Source organism: Aquarana catesbeiana, linkage group LG06, assembly GCF_042186555.1.
Source record: "Aquarana catesbeiana isolate 2022-GZ linkage group LG06, ASM4218655v1, whole genome shotgun sequence".
In the NCBI taxonomy this organism is placed as follows: Eukaryota; Metazoa; Chordata; class Amphibia; order Anura; family Ranidae; genus Aquarana; species Aquarana catesbeiana.
Window position 1 is genome coordinate 290,007,255 of NC_133329.1, and position 26,295 is coordinate 290,033,549.

The 26,295-nt window shown below is 41.7% G+C and overlaps 1 protein-coding gene across 1 annotated transcript in view; it reads left to right on the forward strand.

Annotated features, from left to right (window-relative positions):
* The window catches only part of TMEM41A (transmembrane protein 41A), a 28,886-nt gene extending 20,093 nt beyond the window's left edge, over window positions 1-8,793 (forward strand). The window contains exon 5 of the mRNA XM_073633442.1: window positions 1,376-8,793. Coding sequence (XP_073489543.1) covers window positions 1,376-1,590 — 215 coding nt within the window. The 3' untranslated portion in view covers window positions 1,591-8,793. The remainder of the gene's footprint in view (window positions 1-1,375) is intronic.
* The last annotated feature ends 17,502 nt before the right edge of the window (window positions 8,794-26,295 follow it).

A 26,295-nucleotide genomic window follows, 5' to 3' on the forward strand; every position in this document is an offset into this window, starting at 1 on the left:
TGCTTCAGCAATCAAGATGAATGATGTGATCTTCACAGAAGAATGGTGAAAAAATGCACGCTTACCAAACAGTAAGCCAAAATAGACAATTGGCTAATACCCCAGCCTGGTGGTGATGGTCAATACTGTATGAGGTGTGAACCTCGCTGCCTCCTCAGCATGGGTTAGCAAAGATATCCATTGATAAAGTGTAAAAAACAAAAAACATACATAGCGTGATACCGTCAAAGTAAAAGGTAAAAATAAAAGTAAACCCAAAAAATAGTGACGATCACTATAAAAAACAGCCAAGGTGAAAAAAGTGAAATTAAGCACCCAGTGGAAAGGATGAAACTGATTGCCCTATCACCAGACAGAGGGTCTTCTTACCAGATGGAAGCAAAAAAAAGGACATTGAAGTAGTGAGAAACGAAAAATCCACCCAGTGGAAAAGAATCAAGTGGGGCCGTCACCATACATTGTATGGGATGCAAATCAATCACTAAGCAAATAGGGGAAGGATTCCACGGAGCCATATTTAACATCAGATGGTAACCGAAAAGAGATATGTGGACCAATAGTGTAATACCGTCAACACTGATTTATTGGGTTAAAAAGAGTAACACTTACATACAAACGATAAAAACTCGTATGAAATTCAAATGCCAGCCGGCATAAGCAAACACGTCCCGTCCTCCTCAACGAGACAGCGTGGTGACGTCAGCACGTTCCTCCTCAGACGCGTTTCGTCACAGCTAACATTGTCAATGGGGAACGTTCCCCATTATTTTTGGACTTTAAAATAGCGCGATTTCTTCTTGCTTGTTTAGGCCTCATGCACACAGACGTTTTTACAGCTGCTTTTTTGAGCTTTTTTTTGCAGCTTAAAAAGGCCTGTCTATGTTAGTCTATGGCTTCATGCCCACCTAGGCGTTTTTGAGCTGCAAATGGCATAGGCGTTTTTAAGCTGTAAAAAAAACCCAGGACCAGTGGGTTCTGAGAGACGTTTTTCAGCTGTAAAAACGCTCTAACGCTGATGAACGATCAAAAACGCTCAACAACGTCGTTCACCAACAATTTTTAACGTTTTTGATCCATTGGAAAAAAAAATAAAAAAAAAAAAACGCTAAAAAACGCTAACGCGGAAAAACGCTCAAAAACACAAAAAAAGCTATTGCAAAAACATTGAAAAAAGCTGAAAAAAGTTAAAATCACTGCAAAAATACTGGCGTTTTCATAACGTTATTTTAACAGCCTGTGTGCATGAGGCCTTATGTTTGTGTTTATCCCACTTTATTGCAGCTTGTGGATTTGTCCACCCTACCGAAACAGTTGATTAGCGCAGTTTTTTCTTTATTCAATAGTCCTGAACAACCTTGTTTTCTACACCAAACAGGTCTGCTGCCGTATAACTTCATCTGTGTCCAGACAGGATCCATTTTATCGAAGATCAAGTCTCTAGATGACATGTTTTCTTGGGGTACGTTACTGACACTGTTGGGTATAGCTCTTGCTGCCCTAATCCCTGGCGCTATTGTCAGAAGGTTCAGCCAACACAGCCTGGCACCAGAGAAAAAAGGACAGTTGGTGAATGGCAGAAAATCCACGTGAGCGCGCTGTGATTGCAGTCCTCATTCAAAGAGACACTAAAGGAAACAGAAAGGAATCTATTTATGGGTGATATCTCTCACTGTGTAGAGAAAAATCAGTCTCTCTTTGCAGTGAAAAGGGTTTTTAACGCGGAGTCTTACTTTTCTCTGTGATTACCAATCACTTTTTCAACCATCCTTTTATATGATGTGTATTGAGAGCCAGAATTTTGGTGATCTTATTTTACCTCTCTTTGTATGTCTCAGATGTATTTGTGTTACTGTTGGTTCTGTAGATGTATTTGTGGTAAGGAAGCAAGTTGGTGATTCTGTGTGTTTATGGATCAGCCACACACACACCATTGATGTAGATGTAGTATCTAAAAGCTGCTAAACATCTAAAAATATATATCCATCTCATTTAAAGCCCAATTCTGGGCAAAAACAAAAGAACTGCCCCACCCCTCCCTTTCACGCTTTCCATCTGATTGCTAGCAAAAAGACCCCTAAAACCTAAATTCCCTTTTTTACTTGACAATCCGTTTCCAAGTCTTCCGCTCTTCTGTTTACATCCGGTGGAGTCCTTCTTGGGTTGTCCATGTCACTGACTGTGTGGCATGGACACTTCATATTGGTGGCAGCAACACTTCCAGTGGCAGGTTCCCCTCACATTGCTTCAGAGGCAGGAAAACGAGATGGGAGCCCATCCACCGAAGAGATAACAGGTAGGGAAAAGTGCCCAGTCCCCAGGGCAGGAAGTGAGCTTTGCACATAGAGGAAATTATAACCTTGAGAAATTACACCTCAGGATAGGCTAGGAAGATGTACTTGCAAGCAACACTGATGAGTAAGATAAGTCATGCACAATGCCCTATTAAAACTTTACTTTTGTGCAGAGTTGGGCTTTAACTATTTAAAGTAGAAGCCAGGGCACTGACACTAAAATAAAGACCTAGTATAATAGAGGAAAATAACATTCTATAACCAGGTATTTGATACCACTTATCTACCTCGTATTTCAAAACATACTTGATTGGGTTGATTTACCAAAACTAGATACAAAATCTGGTGCAGTTTTGCATAATAATCAATCAGCTTCCAGTTTTGTTTGTCAAAGCTTAATTGAACAAGCTAAATCTAGAAGCTGATTTGCTACCATGCACAGCTGCACCAGATTTTGCACTCTCCAGTTTTAGTAAATCAACCCCACAGTCTAGGAAGGATAGCAGCAGAACCTCATGCTCTTAACATGTGATGATGTCACATGACACAGAGATTTTATTTCTACTAAGTTCAATGTAGGGCACCAAAAAGGGGGGGATACTTTACTGGCTCTCAGTCTTTATTAGATAGGGATAGATGTAGATGCACTGATGTCACCTGAAAGTCCCATATCTTAGTGCTCACTCTGAGCTACAGTGGCACCAGAAGTGGCAGAACCACTGCTATTTTTTTGCAGTATTACAACTACAACTCTTAGCAGATATTACTGAGAATAGGTGCCTCTTGCATGAAGATTGGTGGCTGCAGAGAAGTCATATAAAAGGTAAATAATATAGGGGGTTTGGATTGCTATGGATGAAAGTCAATATTTACATTGATTTTCACTTTATCTTCTCTAAGATGCAAATATTTGTATAATATATGTAGAAAAGGGACATTAAACTCAAGAACCGGTTTTATACAAAAGAGAAATTAATTTTTTTGAAATGTTTCAGGAACGTATAAAAACTTAAGGCCCATTTTATTGGAAAGCTTAGCAATAATATCCATTGATGAACAATGTAGCAGCACATGGTAAAGTCAGAGACATAAAAGACTCATAGTCCCCAATTCACACAACATGCATGCTCACTATGCGTTACATGTCAAATGATAACCCATTACTGCTTGTAGAGCATTGCCCTGTAGACCTGGCTCATCTCTGTTCAGCTCCGATATATAGTAAAGATGGATAGAAAATTGGACAGAGTTCTCCAGTTTGGGCTCTTGTGATATAGACATCAGGCTCCCAATATATACTGTGCAAAAAATATATTTCTATGTATAACCACATCAAAATTTAAAATTACTAAAAGGAAAGAACAATGGAAAGCACTTGGCTTTTTAAGTAATGTGCCAATATCTTATTACAAAGGGAACCTTTTAATGACAATACTTGTGAAAATTGCTGCATTCTAAGAGTAGTTGTAAGCTTAGAATAGATACTTTTGAGAAAATGGCAGCTGATGTTTAACCTCCCTGGCGGTATGATTATTTCGGATTTTAGGTGCTGAAAGCGGTACAATTATTTTGCATGGAAATTTGGCGTTTTATATTGTAGGCCTGTAATTCTTAACAATAACACACTTAAATCTGTCCAAACAAGAGTCTAGTAGATATCCCGGGTATGATAAAATTTGAAACACAAAAACATAAATTATAATATAATAAATAAAAATAAATAATTAAAAAAAATAAAAATAAATAGTAATAAAATAAATTTCCCCACGATTCACTATCGCTCAATTCTGCAAGTGTTCTAATTTACTATCGCTGTTTTCTAGCTGGTCTAAAGCCATTTTTGACGTAAAGGGACACTTTTTGGTTGCTATGGACAATCTCCAGTTTCCAGGCAGAAAGAACAGTATATATCACATAAAACTGCATGCAGGGCATTGGCCAAAGCACTAGGGACAAAAGGGATGTGAAATTATTTCATACAGTACTGTAATCTGTAAGATTACAGTACTGTATGTGTTATGATTTTGACATTTTTTTTGAATTTGCCGCCAGGCTCCGCCCCCGTGCGTCGCGACGCTCGCAGGGAACGGAGCCTGGCACCGAGAGGCTTCGGGCAGAGGACGGAGCCCACGGACACTGCGGGGGACATCGCAGGATCCCGGGGACAAGGTAAGTAATGCCACACCAGGATCCTGCAAAGTAATCCCGAGTGTGGCTCGGGGTTACCGCTAATGGTCCTGATTTTTAACCCCGAGCCACACTCGGGAAAACCGCCAGGGAGGCTACGTGAAATCTGTACTAATACTGGACATTGTTTATGCCAAAAGCTGACTAAGTCAAGCTGTAGGATCGGGAATGCTGTTGCACTGCTTACTGATCAGTGGACACCATGGGGGAGGATTTACTAAAACTGGTGCAGTCAGAATCTGGTGCAGTTAGGCATAGTGACCAATTAGCTTCTAACGTCAGCTTGTTCAAGTAAGCTTTAACAAGAAAACATAGAAGATGATTGCACTATGTACTATGCTATGCTGAGCTGCACCAGATTCTGTGTACCAGTTTTAGTAAATCAACCCCTATGTGACCTGTTAATGCCAATGGCAGTATTCCCTGCAGTGTGTTCAGTCTTTATTCCCCAATAGTAAAGCTAATAGTAAAGCTATCATTACCCAGTAAATTACCGGGTAATGATATTCAGGTTGTCACAACAGGATATAAACTTGTCATATGTTATAAAAAATGCACCATATTTCCAAGCTCAACAAATCGCAATTGTATTTTAAGGGTCAGATCACACAAACCTGGCAGGTTGATTTAAAACAGGATTTCTTAATGTATATCTTTTTGAGGATTTAAGTGGTATGAGTCTATGTCAGAGTTTCTAACCCTGGTTCTCAGCCAGAGTTCCTAATTCCACTGAGCTACGTAAAAAAAAAAAAAGTAAATTTTATTGAAGTGACTGTCACTGGGTTGAACACAGTGAAAAAAGCAGGACCTGCAAGTAAGGATGCTTTATACTCTATACTGCCCATCCTCAGGCAATACAGCAATGCAGATGCACCCCCTGCACTCAGGAAAAAATTACAGAAAGGTTCATCTATCAATGAAAGCGCGTCTACTTTGATAAATTTGTTAATCTGAGGATGGGCTGTACATTTTGTAATCAGTATTATTATGTTTATTATTATTATGTTCCCTTGTCCTTATACAGAGTCTAAAGCCTCGTACACACGGTAGGATTGTTGGCAGGAGATTGTCTGTTGACAGACTGTTGTCCTAAAATCTTATCTTTAGTACGCTCCTTTTGACAATTGTTGTCCAACTTTCGGCCAACAAATGTTGAATGACAGGCTAGTAAATTTTCAACGGACAATGGTTTGATGTCAGATTTTCAAAGTCGAAAGTACAAACACGCATGCTCAAATTCAGTGCTCATTAAACACGAAATTAGCAGAAGGGGCCCAAAGGGTGGCGCACAAGAGCTGAAATTCCTCGTAGTACATCACTACGTTTGTGTTTGTGGCACGACAATTGTGTAACGTTAGTATGCAAGACAAGACCCTGGCACACGCCCTTTTGACAAAAATCAGACGCTCGGTTGGCCAACAGTAGTAACGTGTGTACAAGGCTTAAGGCTAAGTGTACACAAGCATTTGACAGGCGGTGAGGAGGCACCTCTCCCATTTTCTGCCTGTTTTAAAACTGTAAAGCCCACACGAATGTGCCACAGGCATTTTTCGGCACAGCTCTATTTACTTGATTGGGTCACATACGGAAGCGATACTGCTCGCCGAACAAGATTTTTTTTTTTCCGCCTCCCTGACTACAAGTGTAAATGAGCCCTTAGAGAGTCCATTATGACAAATGGAAAGTGGGCACAACTTCCTTGCTACAGTAGCTATCTATCTACAGGTGACTGAGGAACGCTCAGAAAAATCAGTTCATCAGTAGCTGCAGAGAAGATATGAGTATGGCTCCCTGGACACAAAGACATCCTATCCTGCACATGAATAGAATATGTACAGACAATGCTTTCTTATGCATTGTAAGCCGCTTTGACAATGTTGGTTACTAACATAACCATCATACACTTCCTGGGAAATTTTAAAGGAAAGCTGAACAAAACATGGACACATTGGCTGAGCTCCCCTTCTAAGCTAGTTGCCTGTCTTTCATTCTGTCCCTGTTGTTTTTAATGCTTTTAACCCAAAACAAGAATGCAGATAAAAACGTCTGACATTTATCTGCTGCTGTTGATCTTCATACTTGTTCCATGACTTAGATATCTTAGCCAGGCAACTAGCATTTGTAGGAGGAGAGTTTAGAAGTGGTAGCCCATACATTTTCCCAGATGACAAGCATACTTAAATGGTTTTATGGCTGCATCTTTTCTGTAGTCTTTCAGTAAATTTTGTGTTTTAGTTGTTTTTTAGGCTCTGTTCACATCTATGCATGTTGCTTTTGACTGTTTCTGCAGTGCTTTTTGCGGTGCTTGCTGCGATTTGCGTTTTTTTACACTGTATATAGCTGGTTGCTAAGGAGGAGGCAGGGAAGCCGGCCGCCACATCCTTAACAACCGATGAGTCATCAGCTGTCAGCGGGCTGAATGTAAAAAAAAATAAAAATTGCCGGCTAAAAAAAAATTGTGAAAAAAACAGCCCCCCCCCAGGTCCATACAGGGCCCTTGGGACTAGTATGGATTCGGAGGGGAATCCCCCACAAGAAAATGTTTTTAAAACATGGCGTGGGGTCCCCCCCAAAATCCATGCCCCCCACCCCAAAGCACATTGCCCCATGTTGATAGGGACAAGGGCCTCTTCCCGACAACCCTTGCCCGGTGTTTGTTGGGGTCTGCGGGCGGGGGGCTTATTGGAATCTGGAAGCCACCTTTAACAAGGGGGGCCCCCAGATCCCTCCCCCCCATGTGAATTCACCAAAAAAAAGTAGTGAAGTGTGAAAAAAATACAGTAGACAGTTTTTGACAAGGCTTTTATTAAAAATATATTCTTCTTCCTCCATCTTCTCCCGCATCTTCCTCCTCCAGGCTTCTCCTCCTCCCGCTCTTCTTCTTTCTCCTGTCTTCTTTGTCCGGTGTTCTTCTTCCTCTGCCGCCGCTCCCGCTGACGACCCTCCTCTGATGCTGCGTCCGGCTGGTCTTGTCCGCGCCGATGTCAAGCATGTCTTAGATAATGATGGGGGGCATGGTCATCAGATGGCATCATCTGGAGGCCCCGTCCCCTTGTGACATCACCCCCCGAGGCATGATGGGTCTGTGATGTCACAAGGGGGTGGGGCCTCCGGATGACGTCATCCGATTGCCACGCCCCCATCTTTAAGAAATGCTTGACATTGGCGCGGGCAGATCAGTGGGACGCAGCATTGGAGGAGTGTCATCGGCGGGAGCGGTGGTAGAGGAAGAAGAAGACAGGAAAAAGAAGAGAAGCGGGAGAAGGAGAAGCCCGTGGGAGGAAGATGCGGGAGAAGATGGAGGAAGAAGCAGGGAAGAAAATATGTTTAATAAAAGACTTGTCAAAAACTGTCTACTTTATTTTTTCACATTACACTATTTTTTTTGTGGTGAATGGGTAGGGGTACAATGTACCCCATACTCATTCACATGGGGGGGAGGTCGGGATCAGGGGGGGCCCTTGTTAAAGGGGGCTTCCAGATTCCGATAAGCCCCCCGCCCACAGACCCCGACAACCACCGGGGAAGGGTTGTCGAGAAGAGGCCCTTGTCCCCATCAACATTGGGGCAAGGTGCTTCGGGGTGGCAAAGCACCCATCCCCCCATGTTGAGGGCATGTGGCCTTGTATGGGTCAGGAAGGGGGGAGGCGCTTGCTCGTCCCCTCCCTTTCCTGACCTGCTGGGCTGCATGCTCGGATAAGGGTCTGGTATGGATTTTGGCAAGGGCCTGGTATAGACCTGGGGGGGCATTGCCGGGTTTATTTGCCGGCAATTCTTTTTTTTTACATTAAGCGGGGAAGCCTGCTGACAGCTGATGACTCATCAGTTGTTAAGAACGCGACGCGGCCGGCTTCCTGGCCCCCTCCTCAGCACCTGGTTATATACAGTGAATGTACAGCTAAAAAAAAAACAAATCGTGGTAAAAACGCAGTTCTTGCATTTTGGATGCGGGTCCATTGAAGTCTATTACATGCAAAACGATGCATTTTGTGGGAAAAAGGTCCCCGACCCTTTCCAAAAATGCAGAGGCACAAAAATGAATTGATGTGAGCATGTTTTATAGGAACCCATGTTAACATTTTTTACTGCATTTCTGCAAAATGCATCAAAAAACGCATTAGGTGTGAATGGAGCCTCATGGGATTTTTTCAAATAGGCGATGTTTGGGTGCTTTAACTGTACAATGTGCCTTACCTGGTATTGTTTACACACAGAATACTCTTAAATGTCTATTTTGTATGGTTTATGGTGTTTCATTCAAACTAATTTCTATTACCTGATGAGAAGGTCTGAATAAATGATTGTTGGCTTATTATTGTTTGTGGCAATATGTTTTTATTTTATGGTAAACAGCATATACACAAAACACCCACTATATATACAGTGCCTTGCAAAAGTATTCACCCCCTTGGCTTTTTACCTATTTTGTTACATTACAGCCTTTAGTTCAATGTTTTTTTAATGTGAATTATATGTGATGGATCAGAACACATAAGTCTAAGTTGGTGAAGTAAAATTCTTTCTATTTTTCAGAAATAAAAACTGATAATTTGCATGTGCGTATGTATTCACCCCCTTTGTTATAAAGCCTATAAAAAGCTCTGGTGCAACCAATTACCTTCAGAAGTCACATAATTAGGGAAATGATGTCCACCTGGGTGCAATCTAAGTGCCAAGAAAAAAAAAACCTGCCAAGAGACAGCCGCACACCAAAACTCACGGACCGGGCAAGGAGAGCATTAATCAGAGAGGCAGCACAGAGACCTAAGGTAACCCTGGAGGAGCTGCAGAGTTCCACAGTAGAGACTGGAGTATGTGTACATAGGACAACAATAAGCTGTACGCTCCATAGAGTTTTTGGCTTTATGGCAGAGTGGCCAGAAGAAAGCCATTACTTTCAGCAAGAAACAAAATGGCACGTTTTGAGTTTGTGAAAAGGCATGTGGGAGACTCCCAAAATGTATGGAGGAAGGTGCTCTGGTCTGATGAGAGCAAAATTAAACTTTTTGGCCATCAAAGAAAACGCTATGTCTGGCGCAAACCCATCACATCACCCAAAGAACACCATCCCCACAGTAAAACGTGGTGGCAGCATCATGCTGTGGGGATTTTTTCAGCAGTCGGAACTGGTAAACTGGCCAGAGTTGAGGGAAAGATGGATGGTGCTAAATACAGGGATATTCTTGAGCAAAACCTGTACCACTCAGTGTGTGATTTGAGGCTAGGACGGAGGTTCACCTTCCAGCAAGACAATGACCCCAAACACACTGCTAAAGCAACACTTGAGTGGTTTAAGGGGAAACATGTAAATGTATTGGAATGGCCTAGTCAAAGCCCAGACCTCAATCCAATAGAAAATCTGTGGGCAGACTTAAAGATTGCTGTTCACAAGCGCAAACCATCCAACTTGAAGGAGCTGGAGCAGTTTTGCAAGGAGGAATTGGCAAAAATCCCAGTGGTAAGATGTGCAAGCTCATAGAGACTTATTCAAAGCGACTTGGAGCTATGATAGCTGCAAAAGGTGGCTCTACAAAGTATTTACTTTAGGGGGGGGGTGAATAGTTATGCACATTGACTTTTTCTGTTATTTTGTCCTATTTGTTGTTTGAAGATGTTTTTTTTTTTGTTTTTATTGTGAAGCAAAGTTGTGGGCATGTTCTATACATTAAATGATGCAAATCCTCAAACAATCCATGTTAATTCCAGGTTGTGAGGCAACAAAACACAAAAAATGCCAAAGGAGTGAATGCTTTTGCAAGGCACTGTGTGTGTGTGTGTGTGTGTGTGTGTGTCTATATATATATACAGTATCTCACAAGTGAGTACACTCCTCACATTTTTGTAAATATTTTATGCTATCTTTTTATTTGACAACACTGAAGAAATGACACTTTGCTACAATGTAAAGTAGTGAGTGTACAGCTTGTATAACAGTGTAAATTTGCTGTCCCCTGAAAATAACTCAACACAGCCAATCATGTCTAAACTGCTGGCAACAAAAGTGAGTACACCCCTAAGTGAAAATTTACAATTTGGGCCCAAAGTGTCAATATTTTGTGTGGCCACCATTATTTTCCAGCACTGCCTTAACCCTCTTGGATGTTAAGGACCTTGTGCTCTTCCACCTTCCGTTTGAGGATCCCCCACAGATGCTCAATAGGGTTTAGGTCTGAAGACATGCTTGGCCAGTCCATTATCTTTACCCTCAACTTCAGTCATCTTGGAGGTGTGTTTGGGGTCGTTATGTTGGAATACTGCCCTGCGGCCCAGTCTCCGAAAGGAGGGGATCATGCTCTGCTTCAGTATCTCACAGTATATGTTAGCATTCATGGTTCCCTCAATGAACTGTAGCTCCCCAGTGTTGACAGCACTCATGCAGTCCCAGACCATGACACTCCCACCACCATGCTTGACTGTAGGCAAGACACACTTGTCTTTGTACCCCTCACCTGGTTTCCGCCACACACGTTTGACACCATCTGAACCAAATAAGTTTATCTTGGTCTCATCAGACCACAGGACATGGTTCCAGTAATCCATGTCCTTTGTCTGCTTGTCTTAAGCAAACTGTTTGCAGGCTTTTTTGTGCATCATCTTTAGAAGAGGCTTCCTTCTGGGACAACAGCCATGCAGACCAATTTGATGCAGTGTGCGGCGTTTGGTCTGAACACTGACAGGCTGACCCCCCACCCCTTCATCCTCTGCAGCAATGATGGCAGCACTCATACATCTATTTCCCAAAGACAACCTCTGGATATGGCGCTGAGCACATGCACTCAACTTCTTAGGTCGACCATGTTGAGGCCTATTCTGAGTGGAACCTGTCCTGTTAAACCGCTGTATGATCTTGGCCACTGTGCTGTAGCTCAGTTTCAGGGTCTTGGCAATCTTCTTATAGCCTAGGCCATCTTTATGTAGAGCAACAATTCTTTTTTTCAGATCCTCAGAGTTCTTTGCCATGAGGTGCCATGTTGAACTTCCAGTGACCAGTATGAGAGAATGAGAGCGATAACACCAAATTTAACACACCTACTCCCCATTCACACCTGGGACCTTGTAACACTAACGAGTCACATGACACCGGGGAGGGAAAATGGCTAATTGGGCCCAATTTGGACATTTTAACAGAGGTTTACTCACTTTTGTTGCTAGCGGGTTAGACATTAATGGCTGTGTTTTAAGTAATTTTGAGGGGACAGCAAATTTACACTGTTATACAAGCTGTACACTCACTACGTTACATTGTAGCAAAGTGTCATTTCTTCAGTGTTGAAAAGATAGAATAAAATATTTACAAAAATGTGAGGGGTGTACTCACTTTTGTGAGATACTGTATAAATATATATATCTTTTCATGTGACAACACTGAAGAAATGGAAAGCAAAATATTACAGTGCACACATGCAAAAAAGACATTTACCTCCAGCAGGGCTAGTTTAAAACACCTAGACAATTTAAAAAAATATTATCAAAAAATATGGGGATTTGGTCACACCATATTGCTATATGGTGCTAAGCCCACTTACTGCGTCAAAGTACCCCATGATTAGGGGGTCCTACACTATCCATGGATTGGGAGATCCTGCTTCTCTGAACCATGAGAGCAATACACTCTTCTATATGGGAGAACTTTGAGGTCTCCACCCATGACACAAGTGGACACTAATAAGAGGTACTTAATGAAAGAGTGTGGTGCTCCTCACCTAAAAGGATTTGGTCAGAATCCATACAATAGACAAACAAGATATTTGGGGGGCACACCCTAAAAGATGCATTAAAGCTGGTGCAGCCATAAGACCATACAGCAAAGCAAAATATTACAGCGCACACATGCAAAAAAGACATTTACCTCCAGCAGGGCTAGTTTAAAACACCTAGACAATTTAAAAAAATATTATCAAAAAATATGGGGATTTGGTCACACCATATTGCTGTATGGTGCTAAGCCCACTTACTGCGTCAAAGTACCCCATGATTAGTGGGTCCTACACTATCCATGGATTGGGAGATCCTGCTTCTCTGAACCATGAGAGCAATACACTCTTCTATATGGGAGAACTTTGAGGTCTCCACCCATGACACAAGTGGACACTAATAAGAGGTACTTAATGAAAGAGTGGGGTGCTCCTCACCCAAAAGGATTTGGTCAGAATCAATACAATAGACAAACAAGATATTTGGGGGGCACACCCTAAAAGATGCATTAAAGCTGGTGCAGCCATAAGACCATATTATTTATTATTATTATTATTATACAGGATTTATAAAGCGCCAACAGTTTACGTAGCGCTTTACAACTTGAGGGTAGACAGTACAAATACAATACACTTTGATACAGTAGGAATCAGAGGGCCCTGCTCCTTAGAGCTTACAATCTAAGAGGGAAGGTCAAAAGATACAAGAGGTAATAACTGTGGGTGATGTGCTGAATGAGAAGATAAATGTACAGTTGTTAGGTGGGGGCCAGATAGGCTTCTCTGAAGAGCTGAGTTTTCAGGGATCGTCTGAAAGTGGATAAAGTAGGAGAAAAACGGACGGATTGGGGTAGAGCATTCCAGAAGATGGGGGAGGCTCTGGAGAAGTCCTGAAGGCGAGCATGGGATGAGGTGACAAGGGAGTTTGAGAGCAGCAGTAGTGTCCACTTGTGTCATGGGCGGAGACCATATAGAAGAGTATACCAAAAGGAGAAAAGAGAAAGCGGGACTTTAATGAGACGTGTCAACGCATAAATATTAATAAATTGGCCAGGCACATATAGAGTTGGCCTGTATAAAACCCCCCCCTTTATGTGCATATAGAAGAGTATATTGCTCTCATGGTTCAGAGAAGCAGGATCTCCCAATCCATGGATAGTGTAGGACCCACTAATCATGGGGTACTTTGACGCAATAAGTGGGCATAGCACCATATAGCAATATGGTGTGACCAAATCCCCATATTTTTTGATAATATTTTTTTAACTTGTCAAGGTGTTTTAAACTAGCCCTGCTGGAGGTAAATGTCTTTTTTGCATGTGTGCGCTGTAATATTTTGCTTTGCTGTATGGTCTTATGGCTGCACCGGCTTTAATGCATCTTTTAGGGTATGCCCCCCAAATATCTTGTTTGTTTAACACTGAAGAAATGACACTTTGCTACAATGTAAAATAGTGAGTGTACAGCTTGTATAACAGTGTAAATTTGCTGTCCCCTCAAAATAACTCAACACACTGCCATTAATGTCTAGACCGCTGGCAACAAAAGTTAGTACAAAAGTAAATGTCCAAATTTGGCCCAATTAGCCATTTTCCTCTCCGGTGTCATGTGACTCATTAGTGTTACAAGGTCTCAGGTGTGAATGGGGAGCAGGTGTGTTAAATTTGGAGTTATCGCTCTCACTGCCTCATACTGATCACTGGAAGTTCAACATGGCACCTCATGGCAAAGAACTCTCTGAGGATCTAAAAAAAAGAATTGTTGCTCTACATAAAGATGGCCTAGACCAGGGATGGCGAACCTTGGCACTCCAGATATTTTGGAACTACATTTTCCATGATGCTCAACTACACTGCAGAGTGCGTGCGCATCATGGGAAATGTAGTTCCAAGACATCTGGGGTGCCAAGGTCTGCCATCCCTGGCCTAGACTATAAGAAGACTGCCAAGACCCTGAAAATGAGCTGCAGCATGGTGGCCAAGACCATACAGCAGTTTAACAGGAAATGTTCCACTCAGAACAGGCCTCGCCATGGCCGCCCAAAGAGGTTGAGTGCACATGCTCAGTGTCATATCCAGAGGTTGTCTTTGGGAAATAGACGTATGAGTGCTACCAAGATTACTGCAGAGTTTGATGGGGTGGGGGGTCAGCCTGTCAGAGCTCAGACCATACGCCGCACACTGCATTAAATTGGTCTGCCATGCTGTCGTCCCAGAAGGAAGCCTCTTCTAAAGATGATACACAAGAAAGCCTGCAAACAGTTTGTTGAAGACAAGCACACTAAGGACATGGATTACTGGAACCATGTCCTGTGGTCTGATGAGACCAAGGTAAACCTATTTGGTTCAGATGGTGTCAAGCGTGTCTGGCGGAAACCTGGTGAGGAGTACAAAGACAAGTGTGTCTTGCCTACAATCAAGCATGGGGATGGGAGTGTCATGGTCTGGGGCTGCATGAGTGCTGTCGGAACTAGTGAGCTACAGTTCATTGAGGGAACCACGAATGCCAACATGTACTGTGACATACTGAAGCAGAGCATGATCCCCTCCTTTCGGAGACTGGGCCGCAGGGCAGTATTCCAACATGATAATGACTCCAAACACACCCCCAAGAAGACTGCCTTGCTAAGGTAGTTGAGGGTAAAGATAATGGACTGGCCAAGCATGTCTTCAGACCTAAACCCTATTGAGCATCTGTGGGGCACCCTCAAACGGAAGGTGGAAGAGCACAAGATCCCTAACATCCACCAGCTTCGTGATATCATCATGGAGGAGTGGGAGAGGACTCCAGTGGCAACCTGTGAAGCTCTGGTAAACTCCATGCCCAAGAGGGTTAAGGCAGTGCTGGAAAAAAATGGTGGCCACACAAAATATTGACACTTTGGGCCCAAATTGGAAATTTTCACTTATGGGTGTACTCACTTTTGTTGCCAGCGATTTAGACATGATTGGCTGTGTGTTGAGTTATTTTGAGGGGACAGCAAATTTACACTGTTATACAAGCTGTACACTCACTACTTTATATTGTAGCAAAGTGTCATTTCTTCAGTGTTGTCGCATGAAAAAGGTATAATAAAATATTTACAAATGTGAGAGGTGTACTCACTTTTGTGAGATACTGTGTGATTATATATATATAAAGAGCTGCACAATTAATCGTCAAGAATCGTTATCGCAACTAAAGTGTTTCCTGATTTCTTTATACGCAAAGAATTCTCTCTGCTCCTCTAAAGCCACAGCCATCAAAAGAAAGGAAGGAAAAAAACAGGCAGTCTGCCAAGAATCAAAACATTCTTCATCAGTTGCCGCATGGGGCAATTGTTTACTACTGTGATCAGTCACAGCGATCACATAGTACAAGGACAATCACAGCGTCCCTGTAATATGTGATCGCTGTGGCCAATCACAGCTACCACAGTAGTACTCAATGTCTACAGGAATGCAGCCAAATAATGTCCAAAATGATTGCTTATACAACCATCATGGCCGTATAAGCAATCGCAGTGTAAAAAAATCCAGATTCACACCCCCCCCCAAAGCAGTACAGTGTCACTATGATGACACTGCACTGCTCGGGTAAAAGTAAGTAAAAAAAGGTCACCAAAGCAACTGCAGCGTCACTATGGTGAAATTGTCCTGCTGTGGCGGTGATAATGTACAATTGCTGATTGCTCTGATATCACTGTATGTGATAACACTGTCTCTGATCAGTGTCACCAGACCAGTGCCGCCAGTCAGTGTCCCTAATCACTGACACACCAGTCCCAGTGAACCTGATTACCACCACCCAGTCCTAGTGTCACCATAAGGACTTGTTCCATGTTCAGATCGCTCTTCATAGAGCATTTGACAGGCAGTGAGAAGGCGTTGTATTGCCTCCATCACCACCTGGCTTAACCCCTTGGACCCCGCACAAGCACCCCCATCCACTTGCATGGGTCATAATCGGTGAGCATACATGAAGTATAATTCCTGCCACAGTTGCAATGCAAAGCATCGCAGCCGTGATGTGTACACCCTTTGCCGCTGCCTCTGCAGCTACAGGGGGTAGCAACTGAGGGGCAGTAAAACTATCTCAACTGCAAGGTTTTACCCACCCCAATACTTCACATGTTGGTGCAGCAGGTCACAGTTTTCTGATCACCTCCGCACCAGCCACGATAATGTAGCTAGAACCAGTGGTCTCGATTGCCACCACACCAAACCAGTGCAGCAAGCAACAATTTTTTGCTGATCATTGCCACGCCAGTCCCATAGTCATCAGACCAGCGTATGCCAGCAACAGTGTTCCTTATCACCGCCACACTAGTTAACCAGTTGCAGTATGTCACCACATCAGTGTAAGCCAACAACAGTGTACCAGTGTAAGTCAGCAGCCGAGTTTCTGATTGCTGCCATACTAGTCCCCACTGTCACCAGACCAGTGCAGCCAGGAACAGTGTTCCTGATCACTGCCACACCAGTATAGTGTTGCCTCGACCCGTCACCTGTACTAGCCCTGGTTTGTTTATTGACCACATTTCTGCCTACTGCCTGAACCGATCCTTTGCCTATTTGTTGACCATGGGGTTGATTTACTAAAACTGGAGAGTGCAAAATCTGGTGCAGGTGTGTATGGCAGCCAAAAATTCTAACTTCAGCTTGTTCAATTAAGCTTTGGCAAAAAAAAAAAAAGAAAAACTGGAAGCTGATTGGTTTCTATGCAGAGCTGCACCAGATTTTGCACTCTCCAGGCTTAGAAAATCAACCCCCATGTCTGCCTGCTATCTAAACTGACCCCTCTGCATGTCCAACTATGTTCCTGCGAGACATCAGTCCTAGCCATCCCCTGCAGACAACTGCACTCTGGGAACCACAGTAACCTTTGTTCTTCCTTTCTCAGCCTTCTGTACTTTCTGCCCAATGAACATGGCATTATTGGGGTCAGCCACATACCAGTAGGCTAGACTTGCTTGGCTTATAGAAACTACGACTGCTAAAGGTGACACTATACGAAGCTATATTTCCTGATCACTCGTTGGGACTTTGAGTGAGGTGGGCAAATGAGGCCAGCAAATCGCCGCCCACAGCTGCTGGAGGAGTCGCCGTCCACATGTCTGCATGGAGTGGAAGAACAACGCCAACGCCGGGACGTCCGGACGGACGTCACATGCGTGACGTGAGGGCGTGACGCCGACGCACGGAGGGAAACCCGCCCCGATCCCCCACGCCCACCAGAGCGGACGAAAAGGGGAGGGATCCCGCCATGCCTCGCAGCTCCTGGACACTGCATAAAGGAGGCAGCCGATCAGACGTGACATCCCCAGGGGCACCCCACACAGCTGCACCAATAAGGGGAAAGAAAAACCAGAATGAAATAAAAAACAAATCAATATACAAAAAGGATGAATATGAACCATGAAGGGACGTGTTAATGCCATACTATACAACCCCTAAAAAAAAGGGGGGGGTAAGGCAAGTGAAACAGGTCAAGTGCCCTATGGAATAATTATCCATAATGGTGAATAACTTCCCAGAGGCGGGGAGTGCTTCTGTGGAGGCAGCAGTCCCATTCTACCAATTGGTCATTTTATTTTCATTTATTTTCCGTTGCGCGGGTTCACTATTATACTTGCCCAACTTCCCAGAGGCCTCACAGCCCACCTCCATCCCTATATCGAGTTTGAAGAGGCGAGAAGTTGGGACTTTGAGTGAGACACGAGTCTCCATCCCTATGCATACAGGGTACAGGAAGATTGGGACTTTGAGTGAGGTGGGCAAATGAGGCCAGCGGGTCAGTCACCATAAAAAACAAGCCATTTTATTTATACATAGTAACATAATGACATAATAATGATCCCAATATGGGTTGACTGTCACGTCATTTACAGATACACCCTGATTGGTACATTGTAAACATTAATGACAAGCCCCTAAAACGAGTACAGGCCGAATGGTATAAAAGGTGAAATATCAATAAAATGCACCTTACATCACAAGGTAGATAGGTAAAGAGGCGAACATTACAGTACATGTTTGACGAGATTTTGTTGGTATGTGTAATGCACAAGATACAATGTCCGGTATATATTCAGTCCAGACACTGAAAAAGGTCTCACCAGTGTTAATTTTTGCAGCAAATTTCGATTTAGTTTTAGTCTTAGGACTAAAATTACATTTTAGTTTCAGTGCCATTTTAGTCTTCTGCAATTGTTTTAGTCGTATTTAGTTGACTAAATCGCCAGGACATTTTAGTCAACTAAAGATCTAAAATCTAATGGGTAGAGGTAAATTGTAATGAATTATTTAAGCATTTCTCTACAATTTCCAAACTCATTATATACTGCTGGAGTGAAAAATCTAATATGTTATTATTTATGGTATTGAGGTATGAACATGCATTACAGACCAGTGTTAATTTTGACATCAAATTTCAATTTAGTTTTAGTCTTAGTCTTTTGACTAAAATGGCATTTTAGTTTTAGTCGTATTTTAGTCATCTCAATTGTTTTAGTTTTAGTCGTATTTTAGTTGACTAAAATGTTATTAAGTTAGTCGACTAAAATGTTTTAGTCGGTTTTAGTCAACAAAATTAACACTGGGTCTCACGCATGTGGTATTGCCATACTTGGGAGGAGTAGTAGAATGTGTTTTGGGTGGCAATTCTAAATATGCCCATTCTGTGTGTGAGAAATATCTTATTAAATTGACAACTTGTATAAAAAAATGTTTTCATTTTCTTTCGATATTTTTCAAAAACTTCCTATTTTTAAAATCCAGCTGCGCAGTATTGACATACAACTTATATCATATCTGACAAATTATAATACCATCAACATCTAACAAACCATAAAGACAACATAAACAATAGTGCAATAGTCATAGTTCACCTAAATTATTTGTACAAGTGTCTGTTATTCATTCAGTACACAATATTCTCTTATTGAGAAGTGACAAAACCAAAAACACAAAAAATAAAAGTAATAAAAATTAAATTCTGTCCACCCAAGATCGTACATCAGTGACTTTTTCTTATAATGATAGAATCCTCTTCTGATAATCCCACACAATGTGATTACACTTCTCTTCTCTGATATCCACTTCAGCATACACATTTCAATCCCACCACCTTTACTCTGATGCTCTCACCTGATCAATAGACCTGAAAGAATTAGGTCTTATGCACTTACCCCTTTTAGTGGGGTGACTATTACCACAACTTATCATCCCCATTATGGATTACTGGCTTTCTCAATCCACTCCCATCCAGATTCATCCACATATATCAGAAGCTCAAAATAGAACATTATGCACGTAATGCTGTGATGTAACACATAGAGTGGAGCCGATAATGTCACGCCACACAGACTGGAAGCCCCGGTTCACACAGGGGCAACTTGTCAGGCGACTTAGCCGCCTGACAAGTCGCGTCCCGTTCTGTACTACGGAACCGTTCTAATAGGAGCGACGCAAGTCACTCCGACTTAGAAAAAGGTTCCTGTAGTATTTTTGGGGCGACTTCAGGCGACTTGCATTGACTTCTATACAGAAGTCGTTTTGCAAGTCGCCGCTGAAGTCATGTGCAGGTCGCCTCGGTGAGTCGACCTGCAAGTCGTGTTGCCCCTGTGTGAACCGGCAGGAAGTGAGTGGGCTGCACTTTAGAGTTTCCAATGCCTGTGAGGGCCTTAAGAGGCAATGTACGTGCATATGCTGTAGTATGTGTGCACTGTACAAGTTGAGTGGATTATCTATTGGTTTTTAACCACTTGTCAGGTTGGCACGGCTGCGCGAATCACCGTAGGTGTACGTCGGCCGCTTTAAGAGCTTTGGGGGTGCGACGCCGGAGCAGATGCACATGGCTGGTGGCCACCATGTCTGCTGGCGACCCCCAATCGCTGCTCAGAGAGCAGTGGCAGTCCCATTAAAAATGGCTTATCACCACCATTACTAGTAAAAAAAAAAAAAAAATTATGATAAAAATGCCATAAATCTATCCCCTATTTTGTAGACTCTATAACTTTTGTGCAAACCAATCAATACGCGCTTATTTATTTTTCTTTACCAAAAATATGTAGAAGCATACATATTGGCCTAAACTGATGAAGAAATGTGTTTATTTTTTGGGGGGATATTTATTATAGCAAAAAGTAAAAAATATTGTTCTTTTTTCAAAATTGTCCCTCTTTTTTTGCTTATAGCGCAAAAAATAAAAACCGCAGAGGTGATCAGAAAGCTCTATTTGTGGGGAAAAAAGAACATAAATTTTGTTTGTGCACAATGTTGCATGACCACGCAATTGTCAGTTAAAGCGACGCAGTGCTGCATTGCAAAAAATGTCATGTTCATTAAGGGGGTAGTAAATCCTTCCGGTCCTTAAGTGGTTAATAAAAATAATTACATAGAAGCAGAGAGCACTATGAATGTTCTTTTTTGAGCTTCTAATATATATTAACCTGTGGACGAATCTGGGTGGGAATGCATTGAGGAAGCCAGGAATCCAGAAAGGGGATGATCAGCCATGATAAATAGTCACCCCACTTAAAGGAGAATGCACATAAGACCTAATTCTATTAAGTCAATTGATCAGGTGAGAGCATCAGAGTGAAGGTGGTGGGACTGCACGGTTTATGGTGAAGTAGATATCAGAGTAGCATTTGGAGAAGTGTGATCACATTGTGTGGGATTATCAGAAGAGGATTTTTTTTACCCAATAAGATAAAAAGACACTAATACAAGATCTTGGGTGGACAGAATCACACTTTTATTACGTTTTCTTTTTTTTTTTTTTTTTTTTTATTTGGTTTTGTCACTTTTATAAGAACATTGTGTACTGAAGGAGTAACTGACAACTTTACAGAAAAGTGAGTTTGGAATTTTGCACTATTGTTTATGTTGCCTTTATGTTTGTTTGCTGTTGATGGTATTATAAATTCTTAAATATGATATAAGTATTATGCCAATACTGTGCAGCGCTATTTTAAACATAGGATGTCACTGAACACATGTAAGAACACACAGAGTGTGGGTAGCAGTTTAGATTGTGGCACATTAGAGGATGAAATAGAGATTATTGATTGTGCTGGGGTTTTTTGGTTAATGATTTTAATTTCCAAAAACTTGTGGCACAAAAATGAAGTCTCCTAAAGACTCACCATGCCTTCTAAAAAATACCTTCTGGTGTTTATTCTCCAAAAGGCAGTTATTTTGTGAGTGTTTCCACTGTCCTGGTGCTCCAGGCCCTCCAAAAATGTGATAGTAAGGAAACTAGATTCAAAATGTATGCCCCCTAGAAAGCCTGAAGGTGCTCCTTGGATTTTGGGTCTCTCTATGTGGTTAGTCTGTGAAAAAGTCTTACACATGTGGTATCGCCACACTTGGGACGGAATAGCAGAATGTGTTTTGGGGTGTAATTTTAAGAGTATTAAAGAGAAGAATCTGAGCTTGGGTCATAGAGAGAAAAACAGAGAGCTAGAAAGCTGCCAACACAATACCCTGACACTGGATATGCTATAAATAGAAAATGAAGCCAGGCAGTGCTAAATGGAAATCAACATTGAAATAAAAATGTGCACAGAAAACATCAAGTACTATAAGAAATTCAAAATGCAATCAGGATATATACTGTATGAAACATCATGTATTATCAAATTGGTGCAAATATATTATTCATAATGAGCACATAATAAGTGAAAGTGCAAACATGCCTTTAGTAGAAACACTAACGTAAAAAGACTCAGCTTGGTGCCAAAAAATAAAATAGCGTGTAGAGCTTATCTAGAGAAATATAATATCAATGAAGCATAAAAAAAATCCATAAACATTCTGTAAAGTGCAAAATGTGTTTTGGGGTGTAACTGTAAGCATGCCTATGCAGGGCTTTTTTCATAATCTTCTGTGTTTTTTTGTTTATAATCCAAAAAAATAAAAAAAACCAGTGATGATTGCATATAACCAAACTTGGGTACAGTGTTGCATGAATAATTGTCAAAGTGTAAAGGCGCAGTGCAGTAAATATAAAAAATGGCCTGTGCAGGAATTGGGTGAAAGTGTCCGGTCTTGAGGTGGTTAATAAAGAGTGAATCTGTCCACAGAACAACATTTTAACACTGGTGTGAAACACCCAACTGGTCTTTGGCATTAAAGTGACACTAAACAATATCCTTATTCTCCAAAAGAAATGTATACATTTCCACAGCATAATGGGCCTGTTATTTATTTTCCATGAAATTGTTTACCTATTTGCCAACCAGGCCAATTCGACATTTCTCTCCCACATGTTAAAATCTACTTTTTTTTTTTGCTAGAAAATTACTTAGAACCCCCAAACATTATATATATATATATTTTTAGCAGAGGCCCTGTAAAATAAAATGATGGGTGTTGCAATTTTTTATGTCACACGGTATTTGCGCAACAGTTTTTCAAACACAATTTTTTGGGAAAAAAATACACTTTAATGAATTTTCTTGCACACAAACACAATATAATACCAGATTTTTTTGTAACGTATAAAATATGACGGGCGGCACAGTGGTGTAGTGGGTAGCACTCTCGCCTAGCAGTAAGAAGGGTTGCTGGTTCGAATCCCAACCACGACACTACCTGCCTGGAGTTTGCATGTTTTCCCTGTGCCAGCGTGGGTTTCCTCCGGTTTCCTCCCACACTCCAAAGGCATGCTAGCAGGTTAATTGGATCTTGTCTAAATTGTCCCTAGTATGTATGAATGTGAGTTAGGGACCTTAGATTGTAAGCTCCTTGAGGGTAGGGACTGATGTGAATGTACAATGTATATGTAAAGCGCTGCGTACATTGAGGGTGCTATAAGTACCTAAAATAAATAAAAATAATGACGTTATGCTGAGTAAATAGATACCTAACATGTCAGGCTTTAAAATTGCGTCTGCCAGTAGAATGACAGCAAACTACGGTACTTAAAATTCTGCATAGGCAACGCTTTAAATGCCTTTACAGGTTACCAGTTTAACCACTTCAGCCCCGGAAGGATTTACCCCCTTCCTGACCAGAGTACTTTTTACAATTTGGCACTGCGTCGCTTTAACTGCTAATTGCGCGGTCATGCAATGCTGTACCCAAATGAAATTTGCGTCCTTTTGTTCCCACAAATAGAGCTTTCTTTTGATGGTATTTGATCACCTCTGCCGTTTTTTTTTTTTTTGCGCTATAAACGGAAATAGACTGAAAATTTTGAAAAAAATGATATTTTCTACTTTTTGTTATAAAAAAAAAATCCAATAAACTCAATTTTAGTCATACATTTAGGCCAAAATGTATTCCGCCACATGACTTTGGTAAAAAAAATGTCAATAAGTGTATATTTATTGGTTTGCGCAAAAGTTATAGCACCTACAAACTAGGGTACATTTTCTGGAATTTACACAGCCTTTAATTTATGACTGCCTATGTCATTTCTTGAGGTACTAAAATGGCAGGGCAGTACAACCCCCCCCCCCCCCCCAAATGAACCCATTTTGGAAAGTAGACACCCCAAGAAAATTGCTGAGAGGCATGTTGAGCCCATTGAATATTAATTTTTTTTTGTCCCAAGTGATTGAATAATGACAAAAAAGAAATTTACAAAAAGTTGTCACTAAATGATATATTGCTCACACAGGCCATGGGCATATGTGGAATTGCACCCCAAAATACATTCAGCTGCTTCTCCTAAGTACGGGGATACCACATGTGTGGGACTTTTTGGGAGCCTAGCCACGTACGGGGCCCCGAAAACCAATCTCCGCCTTCAGGATTTCTAAGGGCGTACATTTTTGATTTCACTCCTCACTACCTATCACAGTTTTGAAGGCCATAAAATGCCCAGATGGCACAAAACCCCCTCAAATGACCCCATTTCGGAAAGTAGACACCCCAAGCTATTTTTTGAGTCCATGGAATATTTTATATTTTGACACAAGTTGTGGGAAAGTGACATTTTTTTTTTTTTGCACAAAGTTGTCACTAAATTATATATTGCTCACACAGGCCATGGGCATATGTGGAATTGCACCCCAAAATACATTTAGCTGCTTCTCCTGAGTATGGGGATACCACATGTGTGGGACTTTTTGGGAGCCTAGCGGCGTACGGGGCTCCGAAAACCAATCACCGCCTTCAGGATTTCTAAGGGCGTAAATTTTTGATTTCACTCTTCACTGCCTATCACAGTTTCGGAGGCCATGGAATGCCCAGGTGGCACAAACCCCCCCCATTTTGGAAAGTAGACACCCCAATCTATTTGCTGAGAGGCATGGTGAGTATTTTGCAGCTCTCATTTGTTTTTGAAAATGAAGAAAGACAAGAAAAAAATGTTTTTTTTTCTTTTTTCAATTTTCAAAACTTTGTGACAAAAAGTGAGGTCTGCAAAATACTCACTATACCTCTCAGCAAATAGCTTGGGGTGTCTACTTTCCAAAATAGGGTCATTTGGGGGGGGGGGGGGTTGTGCCACCTGGGCATTCCATGGGCTCCAACACTGTGATAGGCAGTGAAGAGTGAAATCAAAAATTTACGCCCTTAGAAAGCCTGAAGGCGGTGCTTGGTTTTCGGGGTCCCGTACGCGGCTAGGCTCCCAAAAAGTCTCACACACGTGGTATCCCCATACTCAGGAGAAGCGACAGAATGTATTTTGGGGTGTAATTTCACATATTCCCATGGCATGTTTGAGCAATATATCATTTAGTGACAACTTTGTGCAAAAAAAAAAAAAAAAAAGTGTCTTTTTTTCCCGCAACTTGTGTCACAATATAAAATATTCCATGGACTCGACATGCCTCTCAACAAATAGCTTGGGGTGTCTACTTTCCAAAATGGGGTCATTTGGGGGGGTTTTGAACTGTCCTGGCATTTTATGCACAACATTTAGAAGCTTATGTTACACATCACCCACTCTTCTAACCACTTGAAGACAAAGCCCTTTCTGACACTTTTTGTTTACATGAAAAAATTATTTTTTTTGCAAGAAAATTACTTTGAACCCCCAAACATTATATATTTTTTTAAGCAAATGCCCTACGGATTAAAATGGTGGGTGTTTCATATTTTTTTTCACACGGTATTTGCGCAGAGATTTTTCAAACGCATTTTTTTGGGAAAAAACAGACTTTTTAAAATTTTAATGCACTAAAACACAATATATTGCCCAAATGTTTGATGTAATAAAAAAGATGATCTTAGGGCAAGTACATGGATACAAAACATGACATGCTTTAAAATTGCGCACAATTGTGCAGTGGCGACAAACTAAATACATTTTTAAAAGCCTTTACAGGTTACCACTTTAAATTTACAGAGGAGGTCTACTGCTAAAATTACTGCCCTCGATCTGACCTTCGCGGTGATACCTCAAATGCATGGTGCAATTGCTGTTTACATTTGACGCCAGACCGATGCTTGCGTTCGCCTTTGCGCGAGAGCAGGGGGGCAGGGGTGCTTTTTTTTTTTTTTTTTTCCTTTATTATTTTTTTGCTGCTTTATCTTATTTTTAAACTGTTCCTTTCATTTTTTTTTTATCATTCTTATTGTTATCTCAGGGAATGTAAATATCCCCTATGGTAGCAATAGGTAGTGACAGGTACTCTTTTTTGAAAAAATTGGGGTCTATTAGACCCCAGATCTCTCCTCTGCCCTCAAAGCATCTGACCACACCAAGATTGGTCGCTGTTTACATCCGGCGAAATCTAAGTCATGAAATGCTCGTAGCTTTCGGTTTCTTAAGCCATAGAGATGTTTGGAGCCACTCTGGTCTCTGATCAGCTCTATGGTCAGCTGGCTGATTCACTGGCTGCATTCAAACATGGAAGACGGTGGGGGCGGTGCATTCCCTCCCACTGCTTGTAAAAGCAGTCTAGAGGCTAATTAGCCGCTAGGATTGCTTTTACATGAAAGCCGACCGCTAGCTGAAAAGAATGATACCAAGATGATACCTAAACCTGCAGGCATCATTCTGGTATAACCACTCAAATTTCAGCAACATACCAGTACGTTGCTGGTCCTTGTTGGGCATATATTGTAATCTTTTTTTTTTTCATGCAGCCTGTGGGCTGAACGAAAAAAAGAGATTGATCGGTGGGTATACCCACCATTAGCATACCTCCCTTCATCCACCCACTTCTAATGATGGGCATACAT